General features: G+C 42.2%; 1 protein-coding gene across 1 annotated transcript in view; it reads left to right on the top strand.

Annotated features, from left to right (window-relative positions):
* Window positions 1-15,521, top strand: part of PRKDC (protein kinase, DNA-activated, catalytic subunit) — a 154,504-nt gene that overhangs the window by 19,746 nt on the left and 119,237 nt on the right. Inside the window, exons 13-21 of the mRNA XM_073331241.2 lie at window positions 828-996; window positions 2,057-2,106; window positions 8,339-8,476; window positions 8,978-9,127; window positions 9,577-9,692; window positions 10,613-10,772; window positions 12,032-12,118; window positions 14,123-14,242; window positions 14,672-14,831. Coding sequence (XP_073187342.2) covers window positions 828-996; window positions 2,057-2,106; window positions 8,339-8,476; window positions 8,978-9,127; window positions 9,577-9,692; window positions 10,613-10,772; window positions 12,032-12,118; window positions 14,123-14,242; window positions 14,672-14,831 — 1,150 coding nt within the window. The remainder of the gene's footprint in view (window positions 1-827; window positions 997-2,056; window positions 2,107-8,338; window positions 8,477-8,977; window positions 9,128-9,576; window positions 9,693-10,612; window positions 10,773-12,031; window positions 12,119-14,122; window positions 14,243-14,671; window positions 14,832-15,521) is intronic.

Raw genomic sequence — 15,521 nt, forward strand, 5'->3', positions numbered from 1 at the left:
AGCCACACTTCTACATTTCTTTTAAAACTAAGGTTAAACTAAGGTCACTGGGGTTTTTTTCAGTTTGTTTTTGTGCATACAACAGCACTTTATATACAGTCAGTTTCCCCTATGTACCCCTTACCCCCTATATATCCAGTCACTTTCTTGTTTCAATCCGTCTTTCACACAACAATGGAAAGAGAAATGTTTCTCCGGCAATACAGCACAGCTTTGTATCAGCTGTGTTTGTATAAGCCTACTGTCTTTATCTGCTCCCACACTGATAAGTCTGACACTTAAAGTGCCACACTGAGACGGGCAAGTGAGTCTACATGGATTCCTTTGTGTATCTGGAGTGTGTGTTTTGAATGAGGGCTTCCTGATCATTGGCCATAGGTTGGGAGTAAGATGAGCTGTACTTGAATGCCCTGGCTTCAGATGCATAAAAACAGATTAGGCTTCTGGTTTGTGGTTGCTTTTGTGTGAATAAAGCTCTCATTTTAAATTCATAATAATAAGAAATGAATATGATTGTTTCTGCTAACACTTGCCTTCATTCAGAAACTGCCTTTCTGTTCCTGGGACATAATGTGGCCCCAAGAAGCCTTCACTAACTCCTGTCTGTCTTGATGTTTTAAACTCTGTCCACATATAGTGGTTTGCTAAGTCTTTCTTTTACCAGTAAATAAAAGATAGTAGATAATTGTGTAACATTTCTCTTCTTTTACCTTTTGTTGGGAATTGCCTCTTATTTGAGATGATTTGCATAATTTCCTGAGTGTTTAATGAAATTATAATCGTTGCTTTTACTGGACACTTTTTTTTCCTGCTCTTATTTTGTCTAGATTCCTGAAGTGTACACTCCAGTTCTTGAACGTCTAATTGTGGTGCAGATAGATAGTTTTCCACAGTACAGTGTAAAAATGCAGTCGGCTTGTTGCAAATCCATAGTAAAAGTTTTCCTAGCCCTGGCAGGAAAGGGACCAGTTCTCTGGAGTTTCATCAGCACAGTGGGTGAGTATGTGTTTCTGACTCCTGATTTTTCCATCTACAATGATAAACCAGTTGAAGATAAGTTTGTGGAGTATTTATCTGAGATGGTCTCAATGATAATGGCCATTTTGGGAGCAACCTGAGGACTCCCACTCTCCAGGCCAGTAGAGGGTTTGGGGTGCAGATTACATTACCCTTGAACATCCTCTACCAGTTCCCTCTACAGGTGAGTAACAACCTTGTATGAGAACGTGACGATGATTTACACAAAAGGGTAAATGAAACAATAGTGTTTTAAAAAAACAGAGGTAGCTGTTACTGTTCTTGTTCAGATACATTGGGTTGAGGGGGAGTCTACCAACAAAAATAAAAAGTCCCTGTTTCCCATTTGCAAAATTCTTAAACTTTATATTAAAAAATGTGTACATCTGTTTAGGCCTGGGAGCACTCTTGTGGTTGATGTTATTGTAGAATCTATCAGAAATACATGATGATGAACTCTTTGCTTTATGGAATATATTAATGGCATAAAATAAAATTCTAAATTTGTGATGTTGTTAAGATACAATCCTGTGAACAGAACAGTGTCTCTCAATGTTTATAAAATTTCCAAGATTTCCCAGCACGCCTTGCAATTAATATAAAATTAAGGGTTTTTCTTATTACATTGGGATTTATTAATTTTCTGTTTAATAACTGATCACCCACCGTATCATACTCTAACACAAGTCCTGACTCCCTGCTCAGTGAAGTCCATTAGGATTTTTCTTATTTACTGCAATGGGCATTAGATCAGGTGCTCAATTCTGAGTACAACCAGCATCAGACCTGGAGAGGGGATGAGGCAGTGCTGACAAAATGTGATGTGGAGGCAGTTCAAAAAAGTTTTCCTGTGGGAGATCCTTAAATTTAGAATCCACTTCTGGTTGTGCTTGCCAATTGATAAACTTCCTCTCCCCGTATTTTTAAAACCCAAATTCTATCAGAATGCCAGAAATAAAGTTATACACCTCTTTCTTTTAGTGAATCATTTGGATGATGTACCTTTGAAATCTGTTCAGATAATTTTTTTTTATTTCAGTGCATCAAGGGTTAGTCAGAGTCTGCTCCAAGCCAATCACCTTCTCAAGGGTAAGTTAATTGTTGAGACTCTTCACTGGAAGTGTTTTTTTTTTTTATTATACAATGCAAAAGGCAGAGACTACTGTATATAGTTATCAGATCTGTAAAGTACGAATAACCTTTTGGGAGTCAGCTGATTGTTCTTTGGCGATCTATGATGTTTGTTACCAAAAAGATGCAAATAAACTGGTAGCTTTAAAAACAAATAAAGTCTTTTTTGTGCTAGTTTTGCATACTACTTAATGAATGAAAAGCCCTGTAAGCTGCTGCTGTTCTTCGAGTGCTTGTTCATGTCTATTCCAATCAGGTGTGTGCGCATTCACGGTAGCTGGAGGAGTTTTCCTGTAGCAGCCTCTGTGGGTCGGCCTGGGAGCCCCCTGGAGTCGCGTCTTCATGGCGCTCAATAGAGACCCCTGCCGACCCGCCACCCCCTCAGTTCCTTCTTACTGCCAGTGACGGTTAGTTTGAACATCCCATAGCCCTTGCTTATCAAGTGCCTTTATCTCTGTTTTTCTATATAGTTCTCACCCTCTAGGACATGAGGCACTGACTGGCACCGCCATAGCCCCGGCGCTCGAAGACAATCGGGTGTTGCAGCAATTGCTGCACCAGGTTGCTCAGGGTTTGGGCATCAAGGCAGAGGAGGTAGTAGAGGACTCTGATCCCATCGTGGATATCCTTGCAGCCTCTGGACCTTCCCATATTGCCCTACTGCTCATAAAAACTATTGTGGACACCACCAAAACCCTGTGACAGAACCCAGCCTCATTGCCACCTACTGGCACCTACCAGCAATAATTTGTGCTGGTTATGAACATCTTTATTCCCACCTGCAACCTGATTCCCTTGTTGTGGATGCTGCTAATCAGTGCAAGCAGCAAGGTTTTCAAGGCCCCTCCCCCCAAAACAGGGAGGCTAAAAAACTCTACCTTTTCAGGAGGAAGGTCTATTTCACGGGTGGATTGCGGCTCCACATTTCCAATCAATAGGCCGCTGTCAGTCAGTACTCTTTTAATACCTCTGTGGCAATGGAAAAATTTTCAGAGTTGCTCTCCTAGACCCCCGTGCTGAATTTTCAGCCTTGTTTGAGGAGGGCAAGCTAATTTCCCAAGCTTCCGTCCAAGCTCTAGTGGACAGTGCTGATGTAGCCACGAGAGTCATGGCTATGGGGTGGCCATGGGAAGGGGCTCCAGGTCTCTGGTCTCCCATACGAGGTCCAGTGGACCATACAGGACCTCCCCTTTGAGGGTGTGACTCTGTTTTTGGAGAAGACCGATAAAAGGCTACACAGCGTAAAAGACTCTAGAGCCATGCTCAAATCCTTGGGCCTACACACTCCTGCCATGCAGCAGAAGCATTTCAGACCTCAACCTCCTCCGCAGTTCTACCAATAGAACTGACAGGACAGCTCCCGGAAGAGGAATAGGAACGGCAGAAAAAGGCCTCACCCATCCTCAGGCCAGGGCTCTGGCCAACCCTAACCACCTCCAGCCCCAAACCAGTCTTTTGAAGGTGCGGTCAAGGATGGCACACCAGAACAAAAACTGGACCTATGCTGCCTTACCTTTTCCTCCTGACTGTCCCCTTTCTGCTCTGCATGGTCCTGTATCACTTTGGACCTCTGGGTGCTCCGCAAGGTAGAGGGGGGATACCCCATCCAATTCCGTGCCCTCCTACCCTTCCACCTACCCTTCCCCATCCCTCTTCAGGGACCCCTCTCACAAGCAACTCCTTATACAGTAGGTGCACTCAGTCCTTTCGCTAGGGGCAGGGGAAGAGGTTCCTCAGGAGCAGAAGAGCAAGGGTTTCTATTCTTGGTATTTCCTAATACCGAAAGCCAAGGGCTGACTTAGGCCCATACTAGACCTCTGAGAACTCAACAAATTCGTAAAGAAGCTCAAGTTCTGCATGGTCTCTTTGGCCTCCATCATCCCTTCATTGGATCCAGGAGATTAGTATGCCTCCCTCGACTTGAAAGACGCGTACTTTCACATAACAATAACTCTGTCCCACAGAAAATACCTCAGGTTTGTGGTGAACAGGACCCACTGTCAGTTCACAGTCCTCCTGTTCGGCCTATCAGTGGTGCCTCGTGTTTTTATCAAGTGCATGGCAGTCATGGCTGTGTTCCTGTGCAGACGGCAGATACAGGTGTTCCCGTACCTCAATGACTGGTTCATCAAGGGCCGCTCCAGGTCTCAAGTGGAGGCACAAGTCAACTTCATAAGAGCGACATTTGACGAACTGGGCCGCCTTCTGAACGAGGGAAAATAAACGCTGTCCCCAGTTCAGAGGGTAGAGTTTATAGGGGCAGTAGTGGACTCGATACAAGCCAGGGCATATTTCCTGGAAGCAAGGTTTCATTCCCTCAGCGACATCATACGAGGTCTCAGGTAGTTCCCCACCACCACAGAAAGGAATTGCCTGAAACTCTTGGGACACATGGTGGCTTGTACATATGTAGTACAGCATGCCAGACTGAGACTTCGACCTCTTCAATTGTGGCTAGCATTAGTGTGTCGGCAAGTCCAGGACAGCTTGGACAGGATTGTAACCCTGCCTCGCCTGGCTCTCGACTCCCCCCGGTGGTGGCTCGACCCACGGATAGTACGTGCAGGGGTCCCCTTCACCAGCCCTCAGCTGTCCCTCTCGCTAATGATGGATGCGTCAGCTCTGGGTTGGGGAGCACGTCTGGGAGAACTCGGAACACAAGGCCTCTGGTATCGGGTGGAACTCGCTCTCCACATCCATGTCAGAGAGCTGAGAGCAATACGCCTGGCGTGCCAGACTTTCCAAGCTCACTTGACAGGGAGATGCATCTCAGTTATGACAGACAACACCACAGTGATGTTCTATATCATCAAACGGGGGTGCACGTTCCTCTCCCCTGTGCCAGGAAGCCCTCCTGTTGTGGGACTTCTGTGATGAGCACTCGATACATCTGCAAGCATCATACCTCCCCAGAGTACAGAATGAGTTGGTGGACTATCTCAGCAGGTCGTTCTGTGGCCACGAGTGGTCCCTTCGCCCAGATGTGGCAAACTCAATCATCCATCAATGGGGCTTTCCCCAGATAGACCTGTTCGCCACCTGACGCAACAGGAAGTGCCAGCAGCTTTGCTTCTTTCTGAATCACAGTGCTGGTTCCATCGCTGATGCATTCCCCCTTCCATGAGGAGACCATCTCCTATACACGTTTCTGCCCATTCTGCTCGTTCACAAGGTGCTCCTCAAGATTCAGAGGGAAAGAACTTCAGTGATATTGAGAGCTCCAGCACTGGCACGCATCACTCCTGCAAATGTCCATGGAAGCTTCAGTCAGCTTGCTGCTCTTCCCGGACTTAGTAACTCAGGATCACGACAGTCTTCAACACCTGAACCTCGAATTGCTACGCCTCATGGCATGGAAGCTCCATGGCTGAACCTGATGGAGCTTTCTTGCTCAGACCCCAGTTAGACAAGTCCTTCTTGGCAGTAGGAAGCCTTCCACCAGGGCTACCTACCTTGCCAAGTGGAAGAGATTTTCAGTCTGGTTGGCGCAGCACCGTTCGTCCCCAACGCTTGCCTCTGTGGCACTTATGTTGGACTATTTCCTCCATCTCAAGCAGCAGGGACTGTCTGTCATCAATAAGGGTTCGTTTGGCTGCCATCTCTGCCTTTCACCCCGGAGCAGAGGGCCGCTCGCTCTTTGCTAACCCTATGGTTAGTAGCTTCCTTAAAGGTCTCGACAGACTGTACCCGCAGGTCTGACAGCCGGTCCGAGCTTTGGATCTCAGTCTGGTCCTTTCCAGACTCCTGGGTCCACCCTTTGAACCTTTGGTGACATTCTCTCTCTCTCTCTCTTTGCACACAGACGCACACAGACACTCTCTCTCTCTCCCTCTCCCTCGCGCGCTTCTGGTAGCAATAACCTCAGCCAGAAGGGTGTCTGAGTTCAAAGCCCTGACATCAGATCCCCCTTATGCTGTGTTCTCTAAGGACAAGGTTCAGCTCAGACCCCACCCGACTTTCCTCCCGAAGGTTGTCTCCCAGTTTCACATCAAGCAGGACATCTTCCTCCCAGTATTCCATCCTAAGCTTCACTCGAGCGGCAGGGAGCAAAGGCTTCGCTCATTGGATGTCCGTAGAGCGCTAGCCTTCTACGTTGGGAGAACAAAGCCGTTCTGAAAGTCGGTCCAATTATTCGTGGCAGTGGCGGACAGGGTGAAAGGTCTTCCTGTCTCTTCTCAGCGAATATCGTCATGGATCACATCCTGCATCCATGAGTGCTAGAACCTGGCGAAGGTGCCAACTCTTCTGATCACTGTATACTCCAGCAGGGCTCAGGCCTCTTCAACAGCTTTCCTGGCACAGGTTCCCACCCAGGAAATCTGCAGAGCAGCGACATGGTCCTCCATACACACTTTCACCATGCAGTATGTAATCACCCAGCAGGCCAGAGATGATGCGACCTTTGAAAGAGCAGTGCTCCAATCAGTGGACAACTCTGACCCCACCTCCTGAACTTGGCCTTGTGAGTCACCTGATTGGAGTGGACATGAACAAGCAGCAAAGAGGAAAAAATGGTTACTCACCTTCTCCTAACTGTTCTTCGAGATGTAGTGTTTATGTCCATTCCAATACCCACCCTCCTACCCCTCTGTTGGAGTAGCCAGCAAGAAGGAACTGAGGGGGTGGCAGGGCTCTGTATTGAGCGTCATGAAGGCGCAACTCCAGAGGGCCCCAAGGCTGACCCAGTGGAGGCTGCTATGGGAAAAATTTTCTGACTACCATGCACATGCGTGCATGCACCTGATTGGAATGGACATGAACAACACATCTTGAAGAACAACAGTTACGAGAAGGTGAGTAACTTCATTTTTTTCATATAATGATAACACTTCAAAAGATAGCAAGAAAGGGTGCCCTGTACCTCTTAAACTCTTTGTTGCTTAGATTGGTCATCTCAAACTAGATCGTAACTAATCAGTCAGACTTTGGAGTTTCTGTGATGTTTACTAACATGGACTAAAGGATAAATCTAACTGAGCATGTAACAGGGGCCAACCACTTTTCAGGCACCCCTTTGTGGCTTGGGTGGCTCTATTGTGACCTGCCTCAGTTTCCCCTTCTGCTACGTAGCCCTTAAAGTCTACACAATCCAAATATTCAATGCATTCCCCTTCTGGAGTCCAATTTATTAAAACCTTCACAGTGTGTTGCAAAACCAAACTCAAACCACAGAGAACTTGTCTATATGAACATTTAGTTGGTGCCAAGCTGTTGCATACTCACCTTCTGTGTACTAACTGTCTGCTCCTGTTTCAAAATGGGGTGTAGATTAAAGTGCTCTAGGGCATTTTTAGTGTGTGGCAGTAGGGTCTGCACAGAGAGGTAGTCAGTGGAAGGCTAATGCAAGGTAGATTTACACCCCAGCTTGTGGCGAACTAAGTGTTTGTTTAGACAAGGCCAGAGTCTTTGCCCCAGTCCCAAGCTGGGCACAGGCCTTCCTCCCAAGGGTCTGTCTTCCCTTCAGAGTTCTAATACTCTCCTCTCTCCTTGTGTCAGGAGCTCCCAGAGCTGGGTTGTAATCAAATAGAGCCTTTTTTACTGCCTGCAGCACTCTCCTACAGCTGCTCTCTCAGGCCAGCTGCAGCATCCCAGGCTTCTGTCATGCCTGGCACTTCTAGTCTAGGCCTAGCTGGAGTGTTATGTTCCCACTTGAGCTCCCCTTTCCAAGGACTACCCCTAGGAGTCTGTACTTTCCTTCCTTCTCCTGATCACATGACCTCATGATCTCACTCATTGTTACCCACCTGGGGAAGTGAGCTGATCTTCTCACAGGTGAGGCTGAGGGCCCATTTCCTCTTAGAGGCGGGACAGCCACCCTGTGATAGAACGCTTGCCTAGTGAAGGAATTTTAAAATGTAACAATTAATCTCTTACACTGCATTGAATTAGAATCTCTTTAAACTAACAGATTACCTGAAGAGAAAATGAAATAGAGGTCCAGCGCATACACAGGAGAATTTTATAAGCAGCTAGTTGTACTCTATCTCCAGCATGGTAAAACCAGGAAGCAGTCTGTTTCAGTCTTCTGATCTAAAAGTGACTTCCAGTTACTTATCTTAGCCTTTATTGAGACTTCTTCTCTTTCTAAGGAAAATATGTAGCCGAGGCTCTTGTAGGTAGTTTCACATGCAATGTATTGTACAGTTGTTTAAAAAATATTAACATATTAATCTATTGCACTGCCCTGTAGGAGATTTTTGGAAAAGAAGTTTCTAAATTGGAAGAGCCCACAGCAGCTGGAGAGGTCAGAACTGGGAAATGGAAAGTACCTACGTATAAGGACTATCTGGATCTTTTTAGAAGCCTATTGAACTGTGATACAATGAAGGTAAAAGCCCACTTAACGCTGAGACCCAACAAGAAAAAGTTGAACTCCTTGATTTTTTTTGTTACATTTATTCAATTAATCCAAGATTATTATTTGAATAAAGTTTATTGCTCTTAAAAGCAAGTAACTAACGTCGCTGGCTAACACCTGGCCTCATACAGCCATATATTGTGCAGGCTGCCTTGCTTGGTTCTGCCAAAGAATCCTAATCCTGTCCTGTTCTTATTCCTGCTATGCCAACCCTAGATTTCTTCCAGGCAGGCAGCCAATCATGCTGCAGTATAGTGATTTAATGATATGGGCTCTGAATGTGGGCTGAGGGTGCGACGATCACATTAATTTAACAAAGATGAATTTGGCCTCCCGGGGTGAAAGGCTTCTGTACTAACCCTCTGCACCACAATCCCCCAAAACTTTACAGGTTTAAAAATAAGGAAGAATATAAATTTCAGAGTAGCTCTTACCATTGTTTTGAAGTTTATCCCTTTTTCTCCCACAAAGGATTCCGTTTTCGCAGATGAAACGTTTCTGATCGCAAATTCACCACTGCTTTCTCTGAACCGTTTGTTGTATGATGAACTTATAAAATCAGTATTGAAGATTATTGAGAAGTTGGACCTGACAGTTCAGAAACTGAATGTTAGTGAACAGGTGAGGCCTGATATTTTACAATAATTATTGTGATGAAAACCCCAAATCCCAGTCTTTTGTCTTTCTTTCCATACAGTGTAACCCTTGAAGTCTCCTTGAGTTAAAATTCATAATAGTCAAAATGTATTAAATTTTATTTCTGGAAGCTATTTCCAAACTGCCATTATGGCTGTCTTCAAGACGGACAAAATTCCCTCCTTGGCATCCTGTGATCTCATTATTTTTGTTTTTCTTAGTGAGTATTTTCAGTTATTACAAGTCCAATGAATTACATATGTCTATTTTTAAAAAGATAGATTAACGTGTAGCAAACTAGTGAGTATATTCTTTTTCCTGCCCTGCTGCTGACTGATAACAGTGGGTAAGTATTGTTCCAATCTGTAATGCCCGCTCTGTTGAAGCACAATAAGCACATATTACCCCTTTTTTTTTTCTTTCCCCCACCCTAGGATGAAAATGAATCTGGCACTGCTTTGGTTGTTCCTACTTCTGATCCAGCTTCAAACCTTCAGCCAACTAAGCCTAAAGATTTTATAGCATTTGTTAACCTAGTAGAATTCTGCAGGTACTGCAAGTTCTATAATTTGGGAATTCTGGAGTAGGTGCTGGGATAGTAAGATGCTATAGAAATGTGAACTATTAGTATTGAGTGTGATCATTTCCTGGTTTCATGCAGCGGGAGTGTGTAGGTTTCTGGCCATATTTGATGTCTGTTTAAAGTGCACAATGTCCAGAACACTAGTTGGAAGCCAGTAAGCATATTTTGAACATTTAGGTTGTGGGTGAAAATATTAGTATACACTGAAACTGTATAGAAGATTTGCAGCAAACTCCAAGATACATGATGCCCTTCAAATTGAGTGAGGAATTAACTGTGTGACTGCTGCACTTTAATGCTATGTCATTCATATATTCTAAGTGCTTTAGCTTCAGATGCTTAAACTTCAGAAACTTACAATTCAATATTAGAGGTTTTTGTCACCATTCTAGCATTCTTATAAGATGGTTGATAAGTTAGTCATTCACCTTCATTTTATTCTCAGACATGCTTGCCTGTAATAAAATACCATATATAATTACACTAGCTATTGTAGGATATAATAATTATGAGGACTTTCAGCTCTCATGCTTTAGATCATAAGATCTCCTTTAAAATGTACTACGCTATTGAAGGCCCCAAACTCTACAATAGTGTTATTGTAATCTGTAAGTGTTTAGGATTGGTATTGTATTATATTCTTTATAAGGGTGATCACTGGAGGGGTCAGGAAGAAATTCTCTATGTGCCCTATATAATGTGTAATTAGGGGCAGTCTGGGAATTTTACTCTTTCCTCTTTAGTTTCCTGTAACTGATTTCTTTTCAATACTGATAGTTGGTCTGTTGCATTATGGCAGTTCTGATGTTTTTCACTTTCAGGCTGGTATAAGAAAAACTCATTTCAATTTATTTTGTTTGAATGTTCCCTGTGCATTTATTTTACAGAGAAATTCTGCCAGAGAAGCATGTTGAATTTTTTGAACCATGGATGTATTCCTTTGGTTATGAGCTTATTACACAGTCAACACGGTTACCTCTTATTAGTGGATTCTACAAATTGCTCTCTGTTGCAATGAAAATTGCCAAGAAAATAAAATATTTTGAGGTGAGTACTCTCACTTGGAGCATCCCATTTTGTATTTTAATGACTATGCAAGTTGAAATATACTTTTGCACAACTGAAAATATTTATTAGTTATTGTTCGTTTTTTTTATTTAAAAATTTGGGTGCAAATTATGCCTTTTTGCAAAAAAAAACCTATTGGAAAGCTGAAATTAGGCTGAAAACTCAGCTTTTTAAAATATATCATCCATACGGGATTCCTTTCTGCTGGATCTTAGCTTCTTAGTGTGAGATTAATAGAACTCACCTAGCACTTAAGGTGTTTGACGTTTAAGGTGACTGGCCAGATTCTCAGCTGATATAAATTGTCATAGATCCATTGGCTCCAATGGAAGGAGGCTGATTTATACAAGCTAGGAAAATGGTCCAATAAATTCAGAGAAGCAGAATTACCAATTCAATAAATTACTCTTTCATTCTCTGAGTTTGTATGCTGTTGTGGGAGGAGGATTCATGTGCAAGGAAGCTTTTGGGCAAAGGAGGTCCTTCAATTCAATGGATATCCTTAGAGCTGTGAGGGAGGGAAAATCACAGATGTTGAACCACCTTCTGCTGTCCTTCTGCACTGCATACCTTCTCCTACCAAAAATAGGAGCATGGTTCCTACAAAGAGCCTGGCTGTGCCTACCGCTCCAAGAACTGTAGAAGGGAAGGACCAGTTTTTCACAAAAGTTCAAACTAAGAAGGTTGCCATTGATTTCCACAGAAATTGTGTAGACATTTATGCAGGTTAGCATGAGGGGATGATGCTATGGTGAGCAGCTGCCTTTTCCTACCCCACTCTCTTTCTAGCCGCACCTTTATAAACCTGCAGAGCCATATATGCACACTGTTCATGGAGAGAATCTTTCTTGTTTTCTCTTTGGCCTGGGGTGAGGGCTGGGGAGAGGAAGTGATGCTGCTGCTTAAACTCCTCCATCCACATGCATATTGATCACTTTGGCTAGTACTTGCATACATTTAGTTGCCTCTGTACCTCAAAGCAGAGAGGATGACTGTCTTCAGTGCCTTTTGGTAGTATGTAATGGTGACTTTTGCTGAGAAAAGAGAATGAACGTACATTTTAAGCTTTCACTTTAGCAGATCTGTTAGTATTCAGGCAATAACCTATTCTTATCCTGTAGCTTTTTGTTTTGAGCCTAACTTGCGGAACAAGACTTGATGTCTGTCCAGAACACGTACCTTTTGTGTATATATTTTTTTATTATTCATAGCAGTGATGATAGTTTTCTGTTTGGCAGGGTATAAGTCCAAAGAGTTACCAAAAATGCCCTGATGACCCTGAGAAGAGCTCTTGCTTTGCACTATTTGCAAAATTTGGAAAAGAGGTAAACCATTTTCTTTGTTAGGCTTTTATTACTATATCAATATAAACAGTGTTATTTCCAGTACAGCATTTTTAACAATAGTATCTTTTTGATTTTTGTCTCCATCATAATACAGTATTATCCCAGCATTTTGGGTTATAAGAGATACTTACTTTAAATAAATATGACCATGCGCAAGTACCTTTCCCTGCCTGCTTACAAGCACAGTCCAAATACTCTGTAGTCCAAACTTGCTGCATTTCTAAGGTTTGGTTTCATTAACGTAGAAACAAACAAACAATAAGATCAAATTCAGCTCAAGCCTTCTTCTGACTTGGCTGCTCAGCCAACAACCTAAATCTCTTATATTTGGGTGGAGAAATAAACCACCTGCCTGCATAAGGGCTAGTCTACACTGGCAACTCCCAGCGCTCTTTAAAAAAACCTACCTCAACGGGGGGCGTAGCTCCCAGTGCTGTGAGCGCTGTTTACACTGGTGCTTTACAGCGCTGCAACTTGTTGCACTCGGGTGTTTTTTCACACCCCTGAGCGAGAAAGTTGCAGTGCTGTTAATTGCCAGTGTAGACAAGCCCTTAGTCACCAAAAACACCTTAAGAGTCTCTGGTAGGATCAACACCTGCTCCCCGACTGGTATGTTTCAGACCGAAAAAGGTCATTCCAGTAAGCTGAAGTGATTGTGTCAGATAACCCAATAGTGCAGTATAAAACTATACGATATGCTCCTTTCTTTCTTTAAGTAAAGTTCCAAAATGACTAGAAGTGATTCTGACTTGGGAGAAAGACATTTACATCCCTTACTCAACTTAAATGTAAAGTTGATTCATTAAACAAATATAACTATTATCATGCCTTTTAGTCCATCCCCCCATAGTAAATGATTAGTGCCAAGAATGAACTTCAGGGAAAGAAATGCTGCTTAGTATAAAATAAATAGCAACACATCTTCCATTGTTAAATGAAAATAATCAATTCAAGGGGAACAATTGTCAGTTCTCTTTTTAAATATGCATGGTAAATTCTACCATACTGCAGTGGAATCATCTCAGCAAATCAAAGGATGTGCAGTTCCTGATCTACAACTATACAGTTACTTCTCAGTTGTGCATTCTATATTGCATGATAATGAGTTATTCTCTATGTGGCATTCAGATCCTATACCCAGATTTATTGTTTCAGTTTATAGAATGGATCTGTCACAAACTATATTTAAAAATGCATATTACAAAACAAATGTAAGTTGACATAATGTCAGTTAAAACGTACTCTGGTGTTCAAAAATGAGACTCAGTGCACCGCCTGAGAGAAAACAATGTGAATACATAGGCTTTGTAGTATGCTTATGTATGCAGTAAGTTAGGCTTTGTCGGACCAATGGAGGAAGAAAATTCCATAGTTAAAATCTAATCTTTGGCCCTAGAGTTTTGTTCAGGAGAACAAAGTTTAACAATATTAAGAGCAAGCACTGTCCTTAAACTGATTGTAGTCAGGAGATAAGTTCAAGTTCATAGAACTTATTTGTTCTTCAAGATAAGACAAATCATCCTATTACTGTTGATATGATATGATATGATATGATGACTTTTTTATAATATGGGATGTGAGTGAAGTATTTAAAAAGAAAAAACACTTTAAACGTGTGATGTCAGAACAGCCCCTCATTAGAACTAGATTTTTAATTTACACTTTGAACTAAAATCATACCAAAACCATGAAACCTCACAAAACCCTCTCTTCCAGTGGGGTTTAAACGTTTTGGTTGATTCTACAGTACCTAAAATACCAACTCTTAAGTACAACTTTTACCCTCAGGGTATTTTCTGAGCTGCTGTGAATTTCTGTTATCCTACCCATTATGTTCCAGTCACTAAACGAGATTCCTGTGGTATATGAATTATATAGCAACATACAGTGATAAAGCCAACACTTTCAAGATCCTTTAAGGTTTTGTTTACCAACTAAACAAATGATCTGCTCAATTATTATTGTTACATTTCTGAATTTTAGGTAACAGCAAAAATGAAACAGTACAAAGACGAGTTGTTAGCATCATGTCTAACCTTTGTACTCTCCTTACCACATGACATCATCATGCTTGATATCAAAGCATACATTCCTGCATTGCAGGTGGGTCAGTGTGATGTATAATTAACATTCTTTGTTGGCTTTTGTTTTTAAAATCACTCTTGCAAAATTTTGTAATTGTATATGATTTTTTTTTTTGACGGACAGGTAAGAAATCTTTCACTTTTGCACTAGCATCATCATTGATAAAAAGTTGGGTCATTGACCCTTTTGTGTGAGCTGGTAAATTTGTATGGCTAAAATGTGATGTTTGCAGCTCCACCTGAAGGTTGTGATCATGCAAAGGAGTTCCAATGTTGTAATATAGTAAAATAAATGTTTGGTACATTAGCATGTCAGCTCTTAAGGAACTAAAGATATAAAAGGACATTATAATTTATAGTGTTATAATTTACTCATAAAGGTATCTTTTCTTTAAATCTTAGTATTGATTCCCAAAATATTTAATAGCTTTGTTGGCTTAATATGTAGAGTGCATTTAAGCTGGGCCTCAGCTATACCCCAATGGCTGATGTGGGGCTGGATGCCCTGGAAGACTGGTCAGCTCGCATTCCCAAACATATAATACAGCCTTACTACAAGGATGTCCTTCCTCTCTTCGATGGCTATTTGAAAACCACTGGATTGGCAGGTATGTAGTAGAAAACATTGATGGTATAGAAATACAGAGTTGGGGGCATTTGCAAGTTTTAATATATTCAAGTATAATATAATAAAAAATTCAGTAGAGCATGAGGGTGCGGATGTAGGATACTTGCAGCTTATTGTAGAAACTCTTGCATGTGGAATATTAGGAGATTCTTCTACAAACAAGAATTGTGCTGCTTTTTTTTTTTTAAACTGAGAGATCAGTGACTGCTGCAAGTAGAATCCCAACAATAGCAAATGGTATCAGTATATTTGCGCCATCCTTCATATTGTTTTCAGCAGTAGCTAACAGGACAATAACTGTTGTATTACCCCTAGTTTATTGTGGTAAGTTTTGTGATGTTAGTGGGAGTTCTGTGTACCCATGAGTGGGCAATAACCCCAGTTACTGGTCTTCACTTCCAGCTATAATAACTGGCTTTTTCAGTGCTCAAGTAAAAGGCCTATATTGGATAGTGAAATTTTACCTCTACTGACACCTCAATTAGCTGTTGTGTAATAATAATTTCTGAAAAATTAGCAGAGCCTCTTCATGGCCAATCTTGTGCCACCCTGTAAATTGCCTGGTGGGGGGGAAAGCTTTCTGTTAGAGAATGGCTATTGCCCTTCTCTGTGCACCTCACAAGTTCAAGCAAGTCCTGTCTTCAGTTCACCCATGCTCCCAATGGTTGAT

This window comes from Lepidochelys kempii, chromosome 2 (genome assembly GCF_965140285.1).
Source record: "Lepidochelys kempii isolate rLepKem1 chromosome 2, rLepKem1.hap1, whole genome shotgun sequence".
In the NCBI taxonomy this organism is placed as follows: domain Eukaryota; kingdom Metazoa; phylum Chordata; order Testudines; family Cheloniidae; genus Lepidochelys; species Lepidochelys kempii.